The following is an 18,950-nucleotide window of genomic DNA, read 5'->3' on the forward strand; positions in this document are numbered from 1 at the left end:
GTAAAATATATACATATACAGGGATATCTAATATAGATGTAATATGTATAGATCTATAAATAGCTATTATATACATATGTGTTTGGAAACATGTAGCTGTGTACTTTACACATGTGCATATGTGTACATTGTATGTATACATATAATTTTATGAACATTATTTTTAAATGGAAAGCAACATGGTAAGCTTTTATTCAGGGCTGGTTTTCAGCTTGGAAGCTGACTAAAGGATGTTAGTGACTCACTGAAAGTTTCAAATCCAGGCTTCCCAGTGTTTGTTGGACATGTGAATTGAGGCTTGCTGTGAAAGCCTCACAGCAAGCACTCCCCCCATAACCTGTGATTCAAGGAGAAAAGGGACTCCCCAAAAGTTGTCCTCTGACTTCGACATTACACCAAAGTGCATACTTGGCCAACATATCCTATATGTATGTATGTACAGCCTTTTGTAACTAGAGTCCTAAGGAATCTGATACCATCTTTTGACTCCATGGACACTGATTCATGTGGTGAACAGACATACATTCAGGCAAACACACACATAAAATAAGTAAAATCTAAAAAAAAACCCATTTAATTATTTAGAATGCAGCTTGAAAAATATGACTCTAAAGTGTCTTTCACCTTCAGGGAGTGTAAAAATGGAGGACTAGATGGTTAATTACTAAACAAAATATCATGTAGTTAATGATAAGGACAACTTATGCTGTCAGAAAACTATCTTTAGGATTGATATTCAAAAGACATTTAAAAAAGTTGGTGCAAATTCAAGTTGTTCAGAATGTGTTAAAAGTTCATTGATAAGCAAGAAGATTGTGCTAAAGCTATTTCACATGGGTAGGGAAAAAAAGCCAATCATATTTTACTTTAAAATTTTTTTAAGATGTGGTAGGGTATGGTGGTATGTGCCAGTAGTTCAGCTACTCTGGAGGGATGGGAGGAAAATCTGTTGGCTCCAGAAGTTCACAGCCAGCTTAAGGAACACAGTTATTATTTTTTTTTTCCTCAAAAAGTTTAAAAATTTTTGTCTTGAATTTCATTTGTCGCATTACTAAATTAGGAATGTTTTATTGTAACCTTGTAGAGATGGGACGCAGGTCATCAGACACTGAGGAAGAAAGCAGAAGCAAGAGAAAAAAGAAACACCGGAGACGCTCTTCTTCAAGCAGCTCTTCAGACAGCAGGACTTACAGCCGCAAGAAGGGTGGGAGGCGGCCAAGGTCTGAGTCCAGATCCTGGTCTAGAGACCGTCAGCCTCGCTCCCATTCTTATGAGAGAAGGTTAATGCTTGTAATTTCTGCTTATACAACACAGAGAGTAAGAGAGTAATGTTCCTAAGAAGTCATTTTATTTTGTATTTTTAATTTTGTTGGATAAAATAATGCTCTTTTAATAGTTAGAAACTTAGGAGGGTGAAATCTTAACCCAGAGGTTTTATTTATTTATTTTCACTTTTTTTTTTCTAATCAGGCCTAGTGTCTACATCCTTTGTATGTAACAAGCAGATAGAAGTTGGTATAGTTCTTGCATTTTCTGATGACATTTGGAAAGATTGTATATTACTGTGACCCATAATATCATAAATAGTAGCTCGTCCCACTGTGAGTCATCTGTCTGGGTGTTGGAGATCAGTAATGTTTTATTTACTTGGTCTTCTTTGAGGAAAGAGGGAAGCAACAAGAATGAGACAATTTTACATTCCCCCTGGATGCTCACAACCAAAACTTTGCATCACAGTGAAGCTTATGGTTCATTTCAGACGCAGGCATAGGTCAAGCAGCAGTTCTTCCTACGGCTCCCGAAGAAAACGAAGTCGAAGTCGTTCCAGGGGTCGAGGGAAATCCTATAGAGGTCAGCGTTCTCGGTCCAAAAGCAGAACAAGAAGGTATGCCTATTAGTACTTATTGCTTTTAACAGGCTTTCAAGACCAGTGGCTCACAACAGCAGTGGTTTATTTTTCTTTGGGTTCTACAATTCGACTGGCTTCAGAAGGCAATTCTGCTTTTCTCATTGGAGACTGCTCATGTACTTGTCAGTATCTGATGGCTTTATTGGATCTGTATGGCTCAGTATAGCCTCACTGATACATGTCGTGAATCTTTCTGGCGGGGGCTTCTCCCTCTCTGAATGATGGTGGAAGTATCTGAAGAAGGAAGAGCAGGAGTTGCAAACACAGGGTTAGAACTAACATGCTATGCTATGAATTGAGCATGTATGTCTTTCCAAAATTTGTTAAGGCAACTTGAGCAGCCTAATGTGTGCTGCATTACTCCAGTGTTTTCTAGCTTTGCTTTAGGTCCAGTGTAGGGATTAGCATGTTTGAGGAGTTGGGTATCTTGGACAGTGGTAGGAAAAGTGATTCAATAGAATAGGACCATTGTAATGAGGGAATTGATGGAAGTAGGTACGTAGAAGTCATTGTGAATGACAGGTGACTATTGGAATAAATGAAAGAATAAAAATAGTGTTTTGTTGTTGTAGTTTTAATTCATTTATACATTTTACATCCTAGTCACAGTTTCCCCTTCTTCCTCTTCTCCTAGACCTTTCTTCCACCCCACCCCTCATTCCTACTTCCCAATCCACTTCTCTTTTTTTTCTGTAAAAATAATGTTTTAAAGATTGCTTCTTGTCTCTGCTTGTGTCTGTGTAGTATTAGTGTAATGGCCATAAAATGTATAATTCTCTTTGCATGTGAAGCTTGATTGCAGTAAAATCTAAATGTTCAGCTTCTCTGGATTTTTGATATTTGACATTGACCCCCCCACCCCCGTCTGCTTTTTTATTTATTCTTTGTATAAACCACTTTGTATAGTACACTGTTGTTCTCTATACATGCCCCAGAGTTCCAAGGTTTTGTTTTTATTTGCATATATTCTTTGTTCCAGCTTTTTGCCATCATCTCTTCTTTGAAAATACTTTCTACTTTTTTAATGTTCAGTTCTATAAGACCATTAATTCTCTTTCTTTAATTTTTTTATTGATTTCTGTCTTTTCTCCCCAAGTCAAATTTAACTTATCTTTTTTGAATATTCCATGTATTTTATGATTTGTAACAATTATGAACATTGTGATCTCAGTTTGAATTAAAATGCACGGGTGCTTTTCTTGGTCTTATATCAATTCTGCCATACACACTACAGTCATGGTGACTTTACAGCCTTTTTTAATTTTGAACAGGAATATTTGTGATCTTTCTCAGTGATTGCCTTGTGACATTTCATATGAATATGTTTGTTGCTAACTCACCTCATTCTATTATAACAGCCTGGTGTTATTTTTGGTCAGATTTTATTAAATTTAAACACTAAGGTCAATTCTACATTCTTTTTAGTGCATAGTCTAGGTTTTATTTTACTTTTATAAAGAAAGTTTTTCTCATTAAAGTTTTTGTTTATTTCTTGATAAATTTATCCCAAAGTAGTTTAACTTTTTTACTGCTATTATATAGGGTTTTGTGTATATATAATATGTAACTATTTGTTATTTTTCTGTAAGAAATCTGCGGAATTCATATTAGTCTTATATCCTATGCCACAGAGTTCTTTTATTGTTCCAGTTCACATGTGGCTGTCTAGGGCTTATCTATAAATAGGAGTAGCTTTGCTTTCCTAATTCTCATTCTTCCCATTCCTCCTGTTATCTGATTGTGTTGCTTTTAACTTTTAGGCTGATGCTGAACAGCACTGAAAAGGATATACATTTTTTTCCTGTGATTTTTATTAATAAAATGTCCTGAATTTCCTGTCTCTGGGCTTATAGCGTGTATACTTTGCTGTTTTATGAGAGAGCCCATCACCCCTTTTCCAACTAGAATTGGGTACTAAATGTTGAATTTTCTTGAAGCTTTTTCATCCAGAAAGTTCTCTTGAGGAACCAGTGTTGGATTTCTAGAGTAAACCTCAGTTGATCCAGATTTTTGTTAAATTTTCTTGGTGTGGTATAAGAGTCTGCTCTTTTAATTTTTTAACTTTGTACATTTTTTTACATTGATATTTATATGTTATATTTGTCTTTTTTGTACTGGTTTTATTAAATTTAGCAACTACATTGTTTGCTCTTTCTTCACAAAGAGAACTTGCAAGCTTCCCTTCATTTTCAATGCTCAGGGACAATTTTGGTTTTTAGGAGTCTGTTCTTTGAAGCTATTGTAGATTCATGAAATCCTCTGGGCCCAGTGCCATCACAGTAACTTCCTTGATTTCTTTAACAGAAATTGATCAGCTTGAATATTCTGTTTCATTTGACTTATTTTTGATAAACTTTTCTTGTTTAGTACATTGTCCATTTCATTTGGATTTTAAAATAAATACCTAGAAGTCTGCAGAATACCCTGTAATGATTCTAGGCTTTTCTGCTATTTCAGTGCTCATTTTCCTTTTGTCTTTCATTAATTTATTTATTATAACTTTTTTTTTCCTATTTAAATTACCTGATAGACTACCTAGACTTAAAAGAAAACACAAACAAACAAAAATGCCAGACTTGGCCGATGCATGTCTGTAATTAGCAGCATAAAGGAGGCAGAGGTCATCCTTGGCTTTAGCAAGTTTGAGACTTAGCATGGGCTACACAGACCCTGCTTCAGAAAACAAGCACATTAAAAAGTAGATTTTGATTAATATACCTTCTGTTTCTCTAAGTTATTAATCATTGCTTTCATTTGTATTTCCTATTTTGTTCTTGGTTTTTATGTACTTACCTTTCTTCCTCCCTCCCTCCCTCCCTTCCTTCTTCCCTTTCTTTCCTTCTTTCATTTTTTCAAGATAGGGTTTCTAGTATTGTTTTGGCTGTGTTCCTGAAACTTGCTCTGTAGATCATGCTGACCTAGAACTCACAGAGATCTGCCTGCCTCTGCCTCCCCAGTGCTGGGATTAAAGGCATGTGCCACCAACGCCTGGCGCTGTACTTACTTTTCTAATTAAAAATAAGTTTGTGTGTGTGGATTGGTCATGTTCATGCTATGGTGTGTGTGTGGAGGTCAGAGAACAACTTATGGGAGCTGACTACTTCATTCCAACTAGTGGGTTCCAGGGCGTGAATGCAGGCATGGCTCTAAGCACCTTTACCCATCAACCATCTTCCCAGCCCTTTTGTTTCTTACCTTTGAGTTGGGAGTTTATATGTGTTTGTGTAACTCTTATTGATAAAAGTGTTTAAGGTTACAAATTTTCCTGAAACCACAGCTTCAATTATATTCAATGGACTTTTCTCCCTCAAGATATTAAAACTTTCAAGTATATAGTAAAGTTGATATAATTTTATATTGAATACTCATATATTCACTACCTAGACTTTTCCATTAACTTTCTACTTGATTTATCACATGCCTTCCCATTCCTTCCTCTCTGTCCATTAATTCAGCCTAAGGATTGAATCCATAGTTTCAGACATCAGTATATATTCCCCTTAAATACTTTAGTATCTACTCACAGAATTTAATATTTTATAAATTTTTCTTTTGAAAAGATACTTTAAAACTTTTTTCTTTTCTGGTAAAATTCATAAATATTACAATGCACAATTCTAAGCATACATTTTCTGAACTTAATGAAGGCATATACTTTTAAAAATAATAGACCTTTATCATTTTCTGATAGTTCACACATAACTTTTCTTAATTCCTGCTTGCTAGATGAACTGAAATCACTGTTTTTGTTTCTTTTTGAGTAGATTAATTTCACATATCTGCATTCATACACAATGTTTATTTTTGCTAAGGCTTATTATTAATACTTTTGAGATTTATTTATTTTTAATTTTGTTTATACATATATATTTATATTTTTTTTATTTTACATATCGATCCCAGTTCCCTCTCCTTCCCATGTTCCCTGACCGTCCCCTCCTGTCCCATATTCCACAGGGAGGGTGATACCCTCCAGGAAGTATCATCAAAATCTGTCAACTCATTTGGAGCTGGGTCTAGGCCCTCCCTCCTGCCTCTAGGCTAAGGGAGTATCCCTCCATGGGGAATGTGCGCCCAAAGTCTTTTCATGCACCAGGGATACATCCTGGTACCACTGTCAGAGGTCTCTTAGACTGCCCAGGCCTTCTAACTGAGACCCCTGTTCAGGGGGTCTGAATCGGTCCAATACTGGTTTCTCAGCTATCTGTCTGGGGGTCCATGAGCTCCCCCTTGTTCAGGTCAGCTGTCTCTGTGGGTGTCTCTAGCCTGGTCTTGACCCCTTTGCTCATCACTCCTCCCTCTCTGCAACTGGATTCTAGGAGTTTGGCTCAGTGTTCAGCTGTGGGTGTCTGCCCCTGTTTCCATCAGCTACTAGATGAGGGCTCAATGATGGCATATATGTTAATTATCAGTCTCATTATCAGGGAAAGGCATTTAAGTTAGCCTCTCCACTGTTGCTCAGATTGTTAGTTGGGGTCATCCTTGTAGGTCTCTGGATATTTCTCTAGAGTCAATTTTCTCTTCAAACTATAATGTCTCCCTCTATTATGGTATCTCTTTTTTCGCTGTCATCTATCTATCTCCTGACTCAATCTTCCTGGTCATATATGTTCTTCTCTCCCCCCCCCCCCTTTCTCTAAACTCTTTCTCTATCGCGGTAAATAAAGATCAGGATAAACAAATAGACCGAATAGATGTTTATTCAGGGAGAAATAACTTACAACCTAGACAGATGAACACCAGGAAATTCAACCCGATCCTCTCCTGTCCGAGTCACGCCAGAAAGAGAACCCCTTTCCTGGCCCCCTCCGACCTCTTTCCACAGGTCACTCCGCCCATGGCTCCACCCCCCAATGGGCGTGGTCAGTGCCACAGAACTATCTCACTACATTTCTCTACTCACTGCCCCCTCTCCCAATATGCTCAAGAGATCTTGTTCCTTTCCCCTTCTGTGAGGGACCTTGTATGAATCTCTTAGGTTCCTCCTTGTATCCTAGTTTTTCTGGTGGTGTGGATTATAGGCTGGTGATCCTTTGCTCTATGTCTAAAATCCATATATGAGTGAGTACATACCATATTCCTCTTTTTTGTGAATGGGTTACCTTACTCAGGATTGTTTCATGAAGTTCCATCCATGTGCCTGCCAATTTCAAGATTCCATTGTTTTTTCTGCTGAGTAATATTCCATTGTGTAAATGTACCACATCTTCATCCATTCTTTAGTTGAGGGGCATCTAGGTTGCTTCCTGGTTCTTTCTATTACAAATAATGCTGCTATGAACTTAGTTGAACAAATGTCTTTGTTGCATGGATGTGGATCATTTGGGTGTATGCCTAAGAGTGGAATTGCTGGGTCCTGTGGTAGACTGATTCCCAGAGATTTGTTTATTTTATATGTGTTGTTAATTATATCTTTCCATTGCTGAAAAGTATTCTATATTATGAATCTATTACATTTTATTTGAGAATTTTGTGTAAATGTAGTCATATGGTAGTAATAGTTTGCATATGCCTTTTTCTTAGCCTAATGTTTTCATTTCTGTATCAGTGCTTGTTACTTTTTATTGCTTAATGGTAAATATATCATAGTTTATTTCATACATATGCTCATATATACATAGTCATTATTGAAAATGGGGTATTAAAATCTCTAACAGGCTGGCAAGATATCTTAACTGGAAAAGGTTAGCTGTCAAGTCTGTTATCAAGCCTTATGACCTGAGTTTCATTCCTGAGATTCACATGGTGGGAGGTGAAAACCAACGCTGTGAGTTGTCTTCTGCTGTCCACATGTGCACCATGATATGCACATAACCACACATATTTGTAAAAAATAAGTAAATAAGCATATAATAAAATGTCCTGCTATTATTATTGCTAATATTTTTCATGGCATCTTTGTCAACATTTGCTTCATTATATATTTAGGTGCTCTGATGTTTAATGTATATATATGCTCAAAATTTTTATGTCTTCCTGCTGAATAGGCCAACGTACGTATTATAAAACCACCTTTTCCTCTTGTGACAGTCTTTGACTTCTAGCCTGTATGTTTGAGCTAAGTTTGTCCACTTCTGTTCTCTTTGTTACCATGTATATTGGATATCTGTTTCAATCCTTTGTTCAACAGATGTCTTTATAGCTAAGGCTTGTCTCTTTATTTTATGGTAAAATCTGTTCTTTGACATTTTATACTTTATATAATGCTTTCTGTTTTTCCTCACTCCCAGCTTCCATTATCTCCTTCTTGCCCATTATCATTCCTTCCCTTCAAGCCAAAGTCCCTTTTCTATACTCATATCTTTTTGTTTTGTGACCCACTAATTTTAACTATGATCATTTTGGAGCCTGGTGGGCTCACCATTTGCTACACAACTGAAGATACTTCCTGATATTCTCCAGGATCTACTGATAGCCAGTTAGTTGTTCAGCAGGGAGTAGAGTCTCCTGTACTTCTTCCAGTCTATGATTAGTTGCAGACAGGCACAGTTTTGTGCAGGCAATCAAAGCTGCTGTGAGATAATGATTGCAATGGCTGTGTCATGCTCTGAAGATACCATTTTACAGCTTTTCTTCCTACCTTCAGGCTCTCCATTCTCTCTGTTCCTTCTTTTGTGATGTTCCCCAAACTTTACAGGGTTGTATAAATGTCCTGTTTAGAGCTGAGCCCAGGATTGTCATTTATTAGTACTTTGAGCAGTCATGAGTCATCTGTGTTCATTGCAGTTCACTGTAAAGAGAAGTTTCTGTGATTTAGTTTGAGATTAGCCTTGTTTGTGGTTAGAAACATAAATACTTAGGATGTAGTTTGGTTCTGTGGTGATTTGAATGAAAATGGTCCCCCAAGCTCATAGGGAGTGGCTTATTAAGAGATGTGGCCTTGGTGGAGTAGGTGTGGTATTATTGAAGGAAGTTTGTCACTGAGGGTGGGTTTTGAGGTTTCAAATGCTTCAGCCAGGCCTAGTGACTCTCTCTTCCCACCACCTTCTGATCCAGACGTAGAACTCTTGGGTCTTTCTTCAGTACCCTGTCTCCCTGTGTGCTGCCATGTTTCCCACAATGCTGATAATGGACTAAGCCTCTGAATCTGTAAGACAGCCCCAGTTAAAGGTTTTCCTGGGGCTGAAGAGATGGCTCAGAGCACTGGCTGCTCTTCCAGAATTCAATTCTCAGCACCCACATGGTAGCTCGCAACCCTCTGTGATGAGATCTGGTGCCCTCTTCTGGTGTTCAGGCAGACATGCAGGCAATGCACTGCATATGTAATAAATAAATAAATCTTAAAAAAAGGTGGTTTGTTTATGCATTATGATGTCTCTTCACAGCAGTAGGACACTAAGACAGGTTCCATTCCAATTTATCTCCGGAATCCCCAAAGCCTATGATCTCCCCAATCATGGGGTTTTGACCATGTTTATGCTATTATAAGACTTAAACTTGTAGAGAATAATTGATTGCATATTGTCTCATTAATCCATTTAGTTATGCTCTGATTTTTTTGGTTTGGAGAGATTTAACATATTTATAAATTAAATTAAATTAAATTACATGGGTGGGTGATATAGCTAAGTTGGTGAAGAGCTTGCCTAACAACGTGTAAAGCCCTGCTTAACTCCTCACCCCATGAAACTGGGCACACATTTTTGTTTGTTTTTATAGTCATATAATTTTAGTTAAAGTATATGATTATATTACTTTCCCCCCTTTTCTTCCCTCCCTACAGCCTCTCCTATGTTCCTTTCCTCCAACCCTTATCACAGAATCCCCCTCAAGGTGTCAACCTTCCTCCATCTCCTTTTATTGAAAATAGACAGCCAGGTTGACATAGAAAACCTGTCTCAAGAAAGAAAAACAAAACAAAAAAAAAAAAAAAAAAAAAAAAAAAAAAAAAAAAAGGAAGATAGACTTTTTTCTCATATAGTATCTCCTGATTACACGTTCCCCTCCCCTTACTTCTGCCAATTCCTATCCACCCCCACTCCCATCCAGATCCACTCCCTTTCTTTTCTTCTTTAGTAAAGAACAGTCTTCTAAAAGGTCACTGCAAAGCATTACAAAATAAAATAGAATAAGATAAAGCAAAACCCATCACATTGAAGTTGGACAAGCAAACCAACAGAAGGAACAGAACCCAAGAGAAGGTACAAGAATCAGAGACCTACTCATTCACACTGTCAGGAGTTCCATAAAAATACTAAACTGGAAGCTGTAATATATACGCAGAGGATCTGGTGAGACCCATGCTGGCCTGTATATGCTGCCTCAGTCTCTATGAGTTCACATGAGCTTTGCTCAGCTGATCTAAAGGGCCTTGTTTTCCTGGTGTCCTCCATCCCCTCTGGCTCTTATACTCTTTCTGCTTCTTCTTCCACAGGGTTCCCTGAGCTCTGAGGGGAGGTATTTGGTGGAGAAATCCCATTTAAAGCTGTGTGTTCCAAGGACTCTCTTTCTGTGTCAGTGTAAAGTATCTGGCTGTGGGTCCCTGTATTTGTTCCAATCTGCTGCAGTAGGAAGCTTCTCTGATGATGGCTAAATAACGCCCTGATCATAGTTATCTTTATGGGTTAGGGTTACCTCACTCAGAATGAATTTTTCTAGTTCCATCCATTTGCCTGCAAATTTCATGATGCCATTTTTTTTTTTTTTTTTTTTTACACAGCTGTACTCCATCGTGTACATGTGTCATATTTGGACATCTAGGTTGTTTCCAATTTCTGGCTATTATGAATAGAGAAGCAATGAACATGATTAAGCAAGTGCCCTTGTGTAGCATGGAACATCCTTTGGGTACATGCCCAAGCATGGTATAACTGGATCTTGAGGCAGATTGATTCCATCTTACTGAGGAACTGCCAAATTGATTTTCATATTGGCTGTAAGGTTTGCATTCCCACCAACAATGGATGAGTATTCCTCTTGTACCACAGTCTCACTAGCATGGGCTTTCACTTGTTTTGTTGAGCTTAGCCATTCTGACAGGTGTAAGATGAAATCTTAAAGTAGTTTTGATTTGCATTTTCCTGAAGGCTAAGGATACTGAACATTGCTTTGAGTTTTTATGCCATTTGAGTTTCCTCTATTGATAATTCTCTGTTTAGATCTGTGGGCACACATTTGTAATCCCAGACATTGAGAGGTAGAGATAGGAGGATCAGAACTACACATTGAGGTCAAGGTCAGCCTGGACCTTGAAATTCTTTCTCCAAAACAAAACAAAACAAACAAACAAACAAACAAAAAAAAAAAACCCAAAGTAATTACATCGGGAAAGGTGATTCTTATTTTATTGTATTCTGACTCTGTTTTGTTCTTTGTCACTTTCCTTTGTGCCTGTTTTTGGAACTAACATGCTTTCATTTCTTATTTCCACTTGTATATCTTCTGTAGGTACCTTTCTTTGTGGTTATCATGGAGTGTTTATGACTATCTTATTTTAAGTCAAAGCAACCTTAGTTACATTAAAAAATGTTACTCATACATCTCCATAGAGTTGTGTGAGAATTCTGAATGCTGTGAGAAAACTCCAAGTAAACAAGACAAAAGTCTTGTGAACGCAGTTTCTTCAAAATGTAGAATTGTTCTTGGAATAAGTGTATGTGCCCCTCCCAGGTGGTGCTGATAGGAGTGAGTTTACTTCTGTCGTTGATATTCATATTATGCCTTTATGGAAAAAACACGTTTTTGCCATTGTAGCATGTCCTTGTGATTGAACACCTTTCTCTTCTGACTCTTTTTATTTTCTTGGGTGGGGAGGTTGAGACAGGTTTCTCTGTGTAGCTCTGGCTTTCCTGGATGCTTCTCTGTAGACCAGGCTAGCTTTGAGTTCACAAGAGATCTGCCTGCCTCTGCCTCCCAAGTGCTGGAATTAAAGGTGTAGGCAATCACTGCTTGGTCTCAGAGTATAAATTGCCTAATGCTCTGAGTAAAGTTTGTCTTTCTGTGTCTGGGTTACCTCACTCAGGATAAAATTTCCTGACAGGATTAAAATTGTTTCATGAAATATGGGACTATAGCTCCATAGTAGATCATATGTTTAGCATGCTTGGGGCTCTGAGTTTCATTTGTAGCATCAGAAAACAAAACACAAAAATATAAAACAACAACAATGTGTTATATATCATTATAGTATTTTGTTTGTTTGTGTATTTACTTTTCCCCTGTGTTCTTATGATGCTGTTCAGGGTTTTCTTACTTGAACTTGCAGGGCATTTTAGTATTTATTATAAGGAAGACCTAGCAATGAAGAAAACCTTCAGCTTCATTTAAGATTTTTTTTTTTTATTTTTGCAACACAGTTTTGTGTATTTTAGTACTTTTAGTTGACAGTTTTGTCTTCTATCAGGTGCTGATTTTCTGTTAAATTTAGAAAAAAAATTCAGCCTTTATTTCTCCAAATACAATTTCTATCCTTTCTTTTTCATTTCCCCCTCTGAAGCTACCAAAGTATACGTATTTGTCCAGCTAATGATATCTCCTATATCCCTTTCATTTTCTTTACTCAGTTTTATAGACTAGTATGTCCTGGAGCCCACTAGGTAGACTCTTGTAATGCTTCTACCCTTTAATACAACTGCTGTGTTGACCCCCAAGCATAAAATTATTTTTATTGCTCCTTTATAACTGTAATTTTGCTACTTTTATAAATCATATTGTAAATATCTATGTTTTCTGAGAGTCTTAGGTGACCCCTATGAAAGGGTCTCCCCCCCCCCCATGGGGTCATGATACACAGGTTGAGAACCATTGATTTGGCCCATGCTGGCCTTGAACTCAGAGTTCCTTCTGCCTGATCCCTGATGGGATTAAAGGTGTGTGCCACCACAGCCAAGTTTCTTTTTCTCTCTCTCTTTTTTAAAATTTTATTTATTTATTATATATACAGTGTTCTGCCTGAATGTATACTTGCAGGCCAGAAGAGGTCACCAGATCTTATTACTGATGGTTGTTAACCACCATGTGGTTGCTGGGATCTGGAAGAGCAGCCAGTGCTCTTAACCTCTGAGCCATCTCTCAAGTCCTCCATACCCAGGTTTCTGTTTGTTGATAATCATTTTTAGTTTTTCCTTTCTCTTATTTTTGAGACAATAGCCCAGGCTGGCTTGGAACTCACTGTATAACACAAACTGAATCCAGACTCTTGGTAAGCCTACCTCAGCCTTTCAAGTGCTGGTATTACAGTTGAATATTGTCACATCTGTTGTCTTGCCTTGCCTTGTCCTGTTTTACCTTCTTCTCCTTCCTCCTTCTTTTCTCCCTCCTCTGTTTCCTCCCTCTTTCTTTTCCTCCCTTTTCTTCTCTCCTTCCTTCTCTTCCTTTTTTCTTTTCCCACTCTTCCTGCTTCTTCTCCCTCCCCTCTCCATTCTCTCCCTCCTCCTTCGTCTTCCCTCTCTACCCTTTCTTCTTCCTTCTCCTTTTCTGACAGCCTTGTTCTGTATTCCATGCTGCCCTAGTATTTGGTGTATAGCCCAAATTGGCCTTGAAGTGGTAATCCTTATTTTTTAGTGTCCCAAGTATTGCGATTATAGGCCTGTGTTATCATGCTGATCACACTTTAGTTTTGTTTTGTTTTTTTCCATGTCCTTCTACATTAATTAGGTTTGTTTTGCTGAGCATGAGTCTGGCTGTACCTACTGGGGAATGTGACATGTGACTTCCCTTCACCCAATAGCCATTTCTTTATTTTTTTAGGTTGACTTCTGGATAATTATCAATTGAACCAAGTTTCTGTGTCCTTTTGTTTTTGTTGCTATCTTGTTTTGTTGTGTTTTGTACAATTGAAAACACAGTGCCATATATTTATGGACTTTTTTTTTAATTTTTTTTCCTACCAAATAGTTTGATACCTTAAAATGTAATTGACTTTATGAGTGAGGTTCTATTTTTGGAGGGTTGGTTTGGTTGAATTGCTCTATTTTTATATCTGTCTTAGATAATTTTGATTACTATGGTTTTGTAAAATAGATATTGTTGCTTGCATATTTATATCCATATCCATTTAGAGGCAGCTTGACAGTTTTTTCAAACAAACAAGTGTGCTGAAATTGGGGTTGCAGTTCACTGGGTCAGTAGAATGGGAGAACTGGTATAATACTGTGTTGGGTTTGCTGTTTATGGGCATCATGTATATCTCTTTTCACTTCTAGTTTCTCTCAACAGTGGGGTTAGTTTTTAGTGCAAATATTTTTATATTGTTTTACCTAATGCTGCTCTGACCAGGTAACTGAAAAATAAACAAAATTTATTTCTACAGTTGGCTGGGTTCTGGTGATGGCTCTTTTTGTGAATCACAGATAGCCATCTTCTTGCTTTCTTTTTCTCCTTTAGTGGAGAACATTGGGGAAAGAAGGAATTTTTATCTGTGACTTCTACCAGGGCACTAATCTCATTATAAAGTGTCTCATTCTCAGAGGCCCTCTTTCCAGATAATACACATTCATTTTTAGGAGCTGTCTTAGTTAGTGTTCTATTGCTGTGAAAAGACACCTTGACGATGGCAGCTCTTAGAAAAGAAAGCATTTAATTGGTGCTTGCTTACAGTTTCAGAGGTTTAGTCTGTTGTCATCATGGCTGGAAGCATGGTGGTACAGAGGCAGACATGGTGCTGGAGTAGCTGAGAGTTCTATGTCTGGATTTGCAAGAGGCAGGAAGAGTGAGCCACTAAGCCTGGCTTGGGCTCCTGAAACCTCAAAGCCCACACCCCCAGTGATGCACATCCTCAAATAAAGCCACACCTCATAATCTTTTCAAATAGCAACACTTCCTGGTGACCAAGCATTTCCATTCTCATCAAACTACTACAGGAACATAGAAACAATTAGTGTATAACACATATGTTTTGTTATTTTTTTCATGCTACCGAATGCTGACTTATATCTGCTCTTTAATAAAAAAAATATATTCTGGGCATGGTGGCAAGTGCCTGTAATTCTAACACTTGGGAAGTGGAGGCAGGAGGATCAGGAGTCCATGGTCCTTCTTGGCTATATAGCAAGGAGTCTGAGCCCTGTCTGAGCTATAGAAAACCAAAAATACAGCAACAAATGTGTGTAAGAATACATATGGATTTATATATTGATAAGAATAAAAACTTCAGGCTGCCTTCAGCCACATGGTGGGTTTGAGGCAAAGTGGACTGTATTAAGACCCTACCTCAAAACAAACAAATAACAAAAATGACAACAAAGTATTACAAAGATTGCTACAGTGGCTGTCTCTGGCATAGGATTGGAGTTCAGATAGAGAAGAACTCACCTTTAAAATATATTTTGAACATAACTTGAAAGAAATGCAAGAGATCGAAGTTGCTGTTAGTTTGCCATTTTATATATTTTTCTGTAGTATATATTTGATACTTTTTAAAGTATGAAATTAACTAAATCAATATAAAAAGGAACATTGAACTATTTTAAGATCAACTTTTTCAATTATTTGCCAATATGTAGATGTACAATAAATTTTATATTATACATTGTACGTTATATCCTTTTTACATTTTGTTTTGTGTATTTTCTGCTTATTTTATGACCTATAATATTGCTGCTCTTACTAGTTCTACTAGATTTCTTGAAAAGTCCTTAGGATTTTTTCTGAAAACTATTTTATTGTTTGAAAAGTAAGAATTTTATTCTCTTGTTTGAGCTGTTAATGTCATCTTCCATTTCTGTGTAGTACATTCATGGTAGTATTAAAGAAAACTGGTGAACGTGGGCAGTCTTGCAGTTTTTCCTTTTACTTTAACAATATTAGCTGTAGTCTTTTTTTTTTTTTTTTTCTTTTTACTGGTTGCTTTTAAGATTGAAGAAAAATCTTTCCATATTTTGTACTTGCTGTTTTTTTAAACATTTTTAAAAACATTAATTGGTATTAATTTTTGTTACTCTATTATCTTTTGAAACAAACTGTAGTTTCTTTTCCAATGTATTATTATGGTTTTCATCTTACCTATTTGATGACTTGTATAACTTTGGTAGTCATTTATGTGTATTGAAGATTAGTTAAACAGCTACCTTGATTTTCTTTTCTTTGTTTTTGGGATGGTGTGTCTCTGTGTTGCCCAAACTAATTTCAAATTTTTGAAGTCTCATGAGTAGTGGCATTATAGACCTGTTCTACCATGCCAGTTATAATTATAATTTTCTTTTTCTTATTTAAAAACTTACATTTTATTTATTCATTTTGTGTGTGTGTGTGTGTGTGTGTGTGTGTGTGTGTGTGTGTGTGTGTGTGTTAGAAGACAACATATGGGAATAAGTTTTCTTCCACCACGTGGGACCTTTTGATTGAACTAAAGTCTTCAGGCTTGACAGCAAATACATTTGCCTTCTGAGCCATCTGGTCAGCCCTGATTTTCCTTTTGATTTCCTAATTTGGATAGGGCAGTGCAATTACTACATTAATTGTGTTAATAATATAATTTATTAAATTATGTTCAGAAGACCCATTATGTGTATGTGTTATTTTAGGATTTATTTATTTTTTATTTTAGTTTTTCAAGACAGGGTTTCTCTTTGTAGCTCTGGCTGTCCTGGAACTCTGTAGATCAGGCTGGCCTCGAGCTCAGAAAGATCTCCTTGCCTCTACCTCCCAAGTGCAGGTATTAAAGGCATGTGCCACCACAGCCTATTTTAGGATTTAAATAAATACATTTCATCATAGACTTGTAACTCCCCGATAGATATGCCCTATTATTCAGTTCTAAGTTTATTGGCACGAGTTATTTTCTTCACTAGAGGCATATTTTGCTTTTGTAAGATAAAGATAGAGGATTCCCCCTAGAAAAGCTAGCTAGAGACACTAACCAATAGGTGAGCTCTGAGTTTGTTAGATAGATCTTGCACTAATGAATAAGGTAGAAAAACTATGGAATGTGGTTCTTGACATCAACTTCTGGCCTCCACATGCAGGTCAACCCCCATATGTGTCTAACTATGCAAACATGCATACCCCACACATATAGGAAAATGGAGTAAAAAACAAAAAAAAATGCATCCTATGCATATAAAAATTATTAGAGAAGATACAGATTGTTGTGTATTAGAGAAATATATGAAAATTTCATTAGTAATATGGTTTCACAGAACAAATAATAAATATTTAGTAATTAAAAAGAGTACAATATGTCTTCAGGAAATATATTTATTTAATAAGATTTGTTTCAAAATCTTTCAAGCTGGGATTATTGACATACACCTATAATTTTAGCTCTCTGAAAGGTGAGACAGGAAGGTCACATATTCAAGGCCAGCCTAAGCGACATAGACTGTCTCAAAAAATGGTCAGTAACTAACTACTATTACTACTATGAGAGGGAGAGGGAGAGGGAGAGAGAGAGAGATCATTTCTAAACTGTAAAGGCAACATACTTTTTTGTAAATAAATAGTTGGATATATTTCTTTATCTACTCATAACAGATTCATAAATTTACTTCTATTTCATTTGGTTTTAGTGGTTTAACAGAATTTTAGAAAAGATCTAATTCTCATATTTCATGTATTTGTCTAAGGAACAAAGGACAGCATTTCTGATTATCTATTTTTCTCTATATTCTGTTTTTGAATATTAAGTAGAAAGGTTAAATTACATATTAACAGAGTAATATTTGTTCATTTTTTAATTTGAACACTATTGATTTTCTTCAATTCAAAATTAGATTAGACTCTGTGGGATTGTCAAATTATTATTGTACTTCATGTGAGACAAATGATCTTTATTCTCATAAGCTTTAAGTAAGTATCTGGGAATCATAATTTTATATTGGATAGTCTTTTCTTGTTTTTGTAGTATTTCTCTCATACTTCTATCAATTGTAATAGTTATTTTCTAATCAGTGAAGAGAGTCAAAGCCTCTTCTACATTCATTGTTTTCAGCCCATTAGTATGTCCACGGGTATGACTCAGTGAGAACCCACTAAGAAACTACCAAGTGTGTAAGATTATATGCCGATGTCAGTCTAGGTAAATGCTCAAATGTGGATTTTATCCCTGTCAGGTTTTTGATTTTGAAATGAGTAGACCTTGAATTCTGGAACATATATACTTGAAAATAGAAGATGAGATGAGAATTTAAGCAGCATTGTAGTTTTTATTATTTATTCTCATTCCTGCTTTAGTTTTTATTGTGATTATACTAAATATCCACTTGGTCTTTTTATAGTTTAAAGTGCCCATGAAATAGTTATGAAATTTCAAATAACATTTAAATAAGAATATTTTAACATCTAATTATGAAATGATACAAATGGTGGATTTCTCACTTTAATTCTTTTTCAACCTATTCTTGTTTTGCTTATATCTGAAAAAAGAACAAAATGTATGTTTAGAGAGCAATTATTTTATTTTATTGAGGACATATCTTAAAAGTCAAGAAGTGAAGCCACTTGGTAATGCTATAAATTTGAAACTGTCCTACAGCAAGACACTACGATGCAAATATGACTTAATAAGATCACAAACTGAATTTCAGTGAAACAACCAAGATTTACATTAAATTAGGAATTTTAAAACTGATTTAGTTTGTTTTACTGAGCATTTGCTTAATAACATTTTGCCTTCTTGCAATCTTTTTAAAGACAATAATTCGTCTGTGAAATGCAGGCACATCTTCAGTAGAAAAATTGAAAGTAACAGCTCACTTTCTGAAACCACACATATAGCGATATAAAGAAATATTTCAGCTCTACAAAATTTAATAAATCATCCCATTTCCTAATTTGATCATATTAGATGCTGATGTGGAAGAAGCATTTCAAATACCATCTCCTCATTAATATACATCAGTCTGGGGAATAGAATGGAATACTTATGCAGAGATGTCACAGTTACTGTTTCTTAGTTTACTAAGTGGAACAGGTTGATGTGATACCGAGTGCTATTTGTCAATGTCTTGTTAAAATGGTTTGGGTCGAGTTATGGAGTCCAGAAAGACGGCGGCTGATAAATCAAAAGTGGATTGAGTGGACAGGAGGCAGTGATTGATACTGTGACAGGATATGAAGAAAGGAACCTTGATACAAGCATGCATGATATTGAATATGAGAAAGA

General features: G+C 36.3%; 1 protein-coding gene across 1 annotated transcript in view; it reads left to right on the forward strand.

Moving 5' to 3' along the window:
• Rsrc1 (arginine and serine rich coiled-coil 1) overlaps positions 1-18,950 on the forward strand; it is a 304,871-nt gene that overhangs the window by 12,289 nt on the left and 273,632 nt on the right. The window contains exons 2-3 of the mRNA XM_051199552.1: positions 1,085-1,280; positions 1,760-1,885. Coding sequence (XP_051055509.1) covers positions 1,085-1,280; positions 1,760-1,885 — 322 coding nt within the window. The remainder of the gene's footprint in view (positions 1-1,084; positions 1,281-1,759; positions 1,886-18,950) is intronic.

Source organism: Phodopus roborovskii, unplaced genomic scaffold (genome assembly GCF_943737965.1).
Source record: "Phodopus roborovskii unplaced genomic scaffold, PHOROB, whole genome shotgun sequence".
NCBI classification, from domain to species: Eukaryota; Metazoa; Chordata; class Mammalia; order Rodentia; family Cricetidae; genus Phodopus; species Phodopus roborovskii.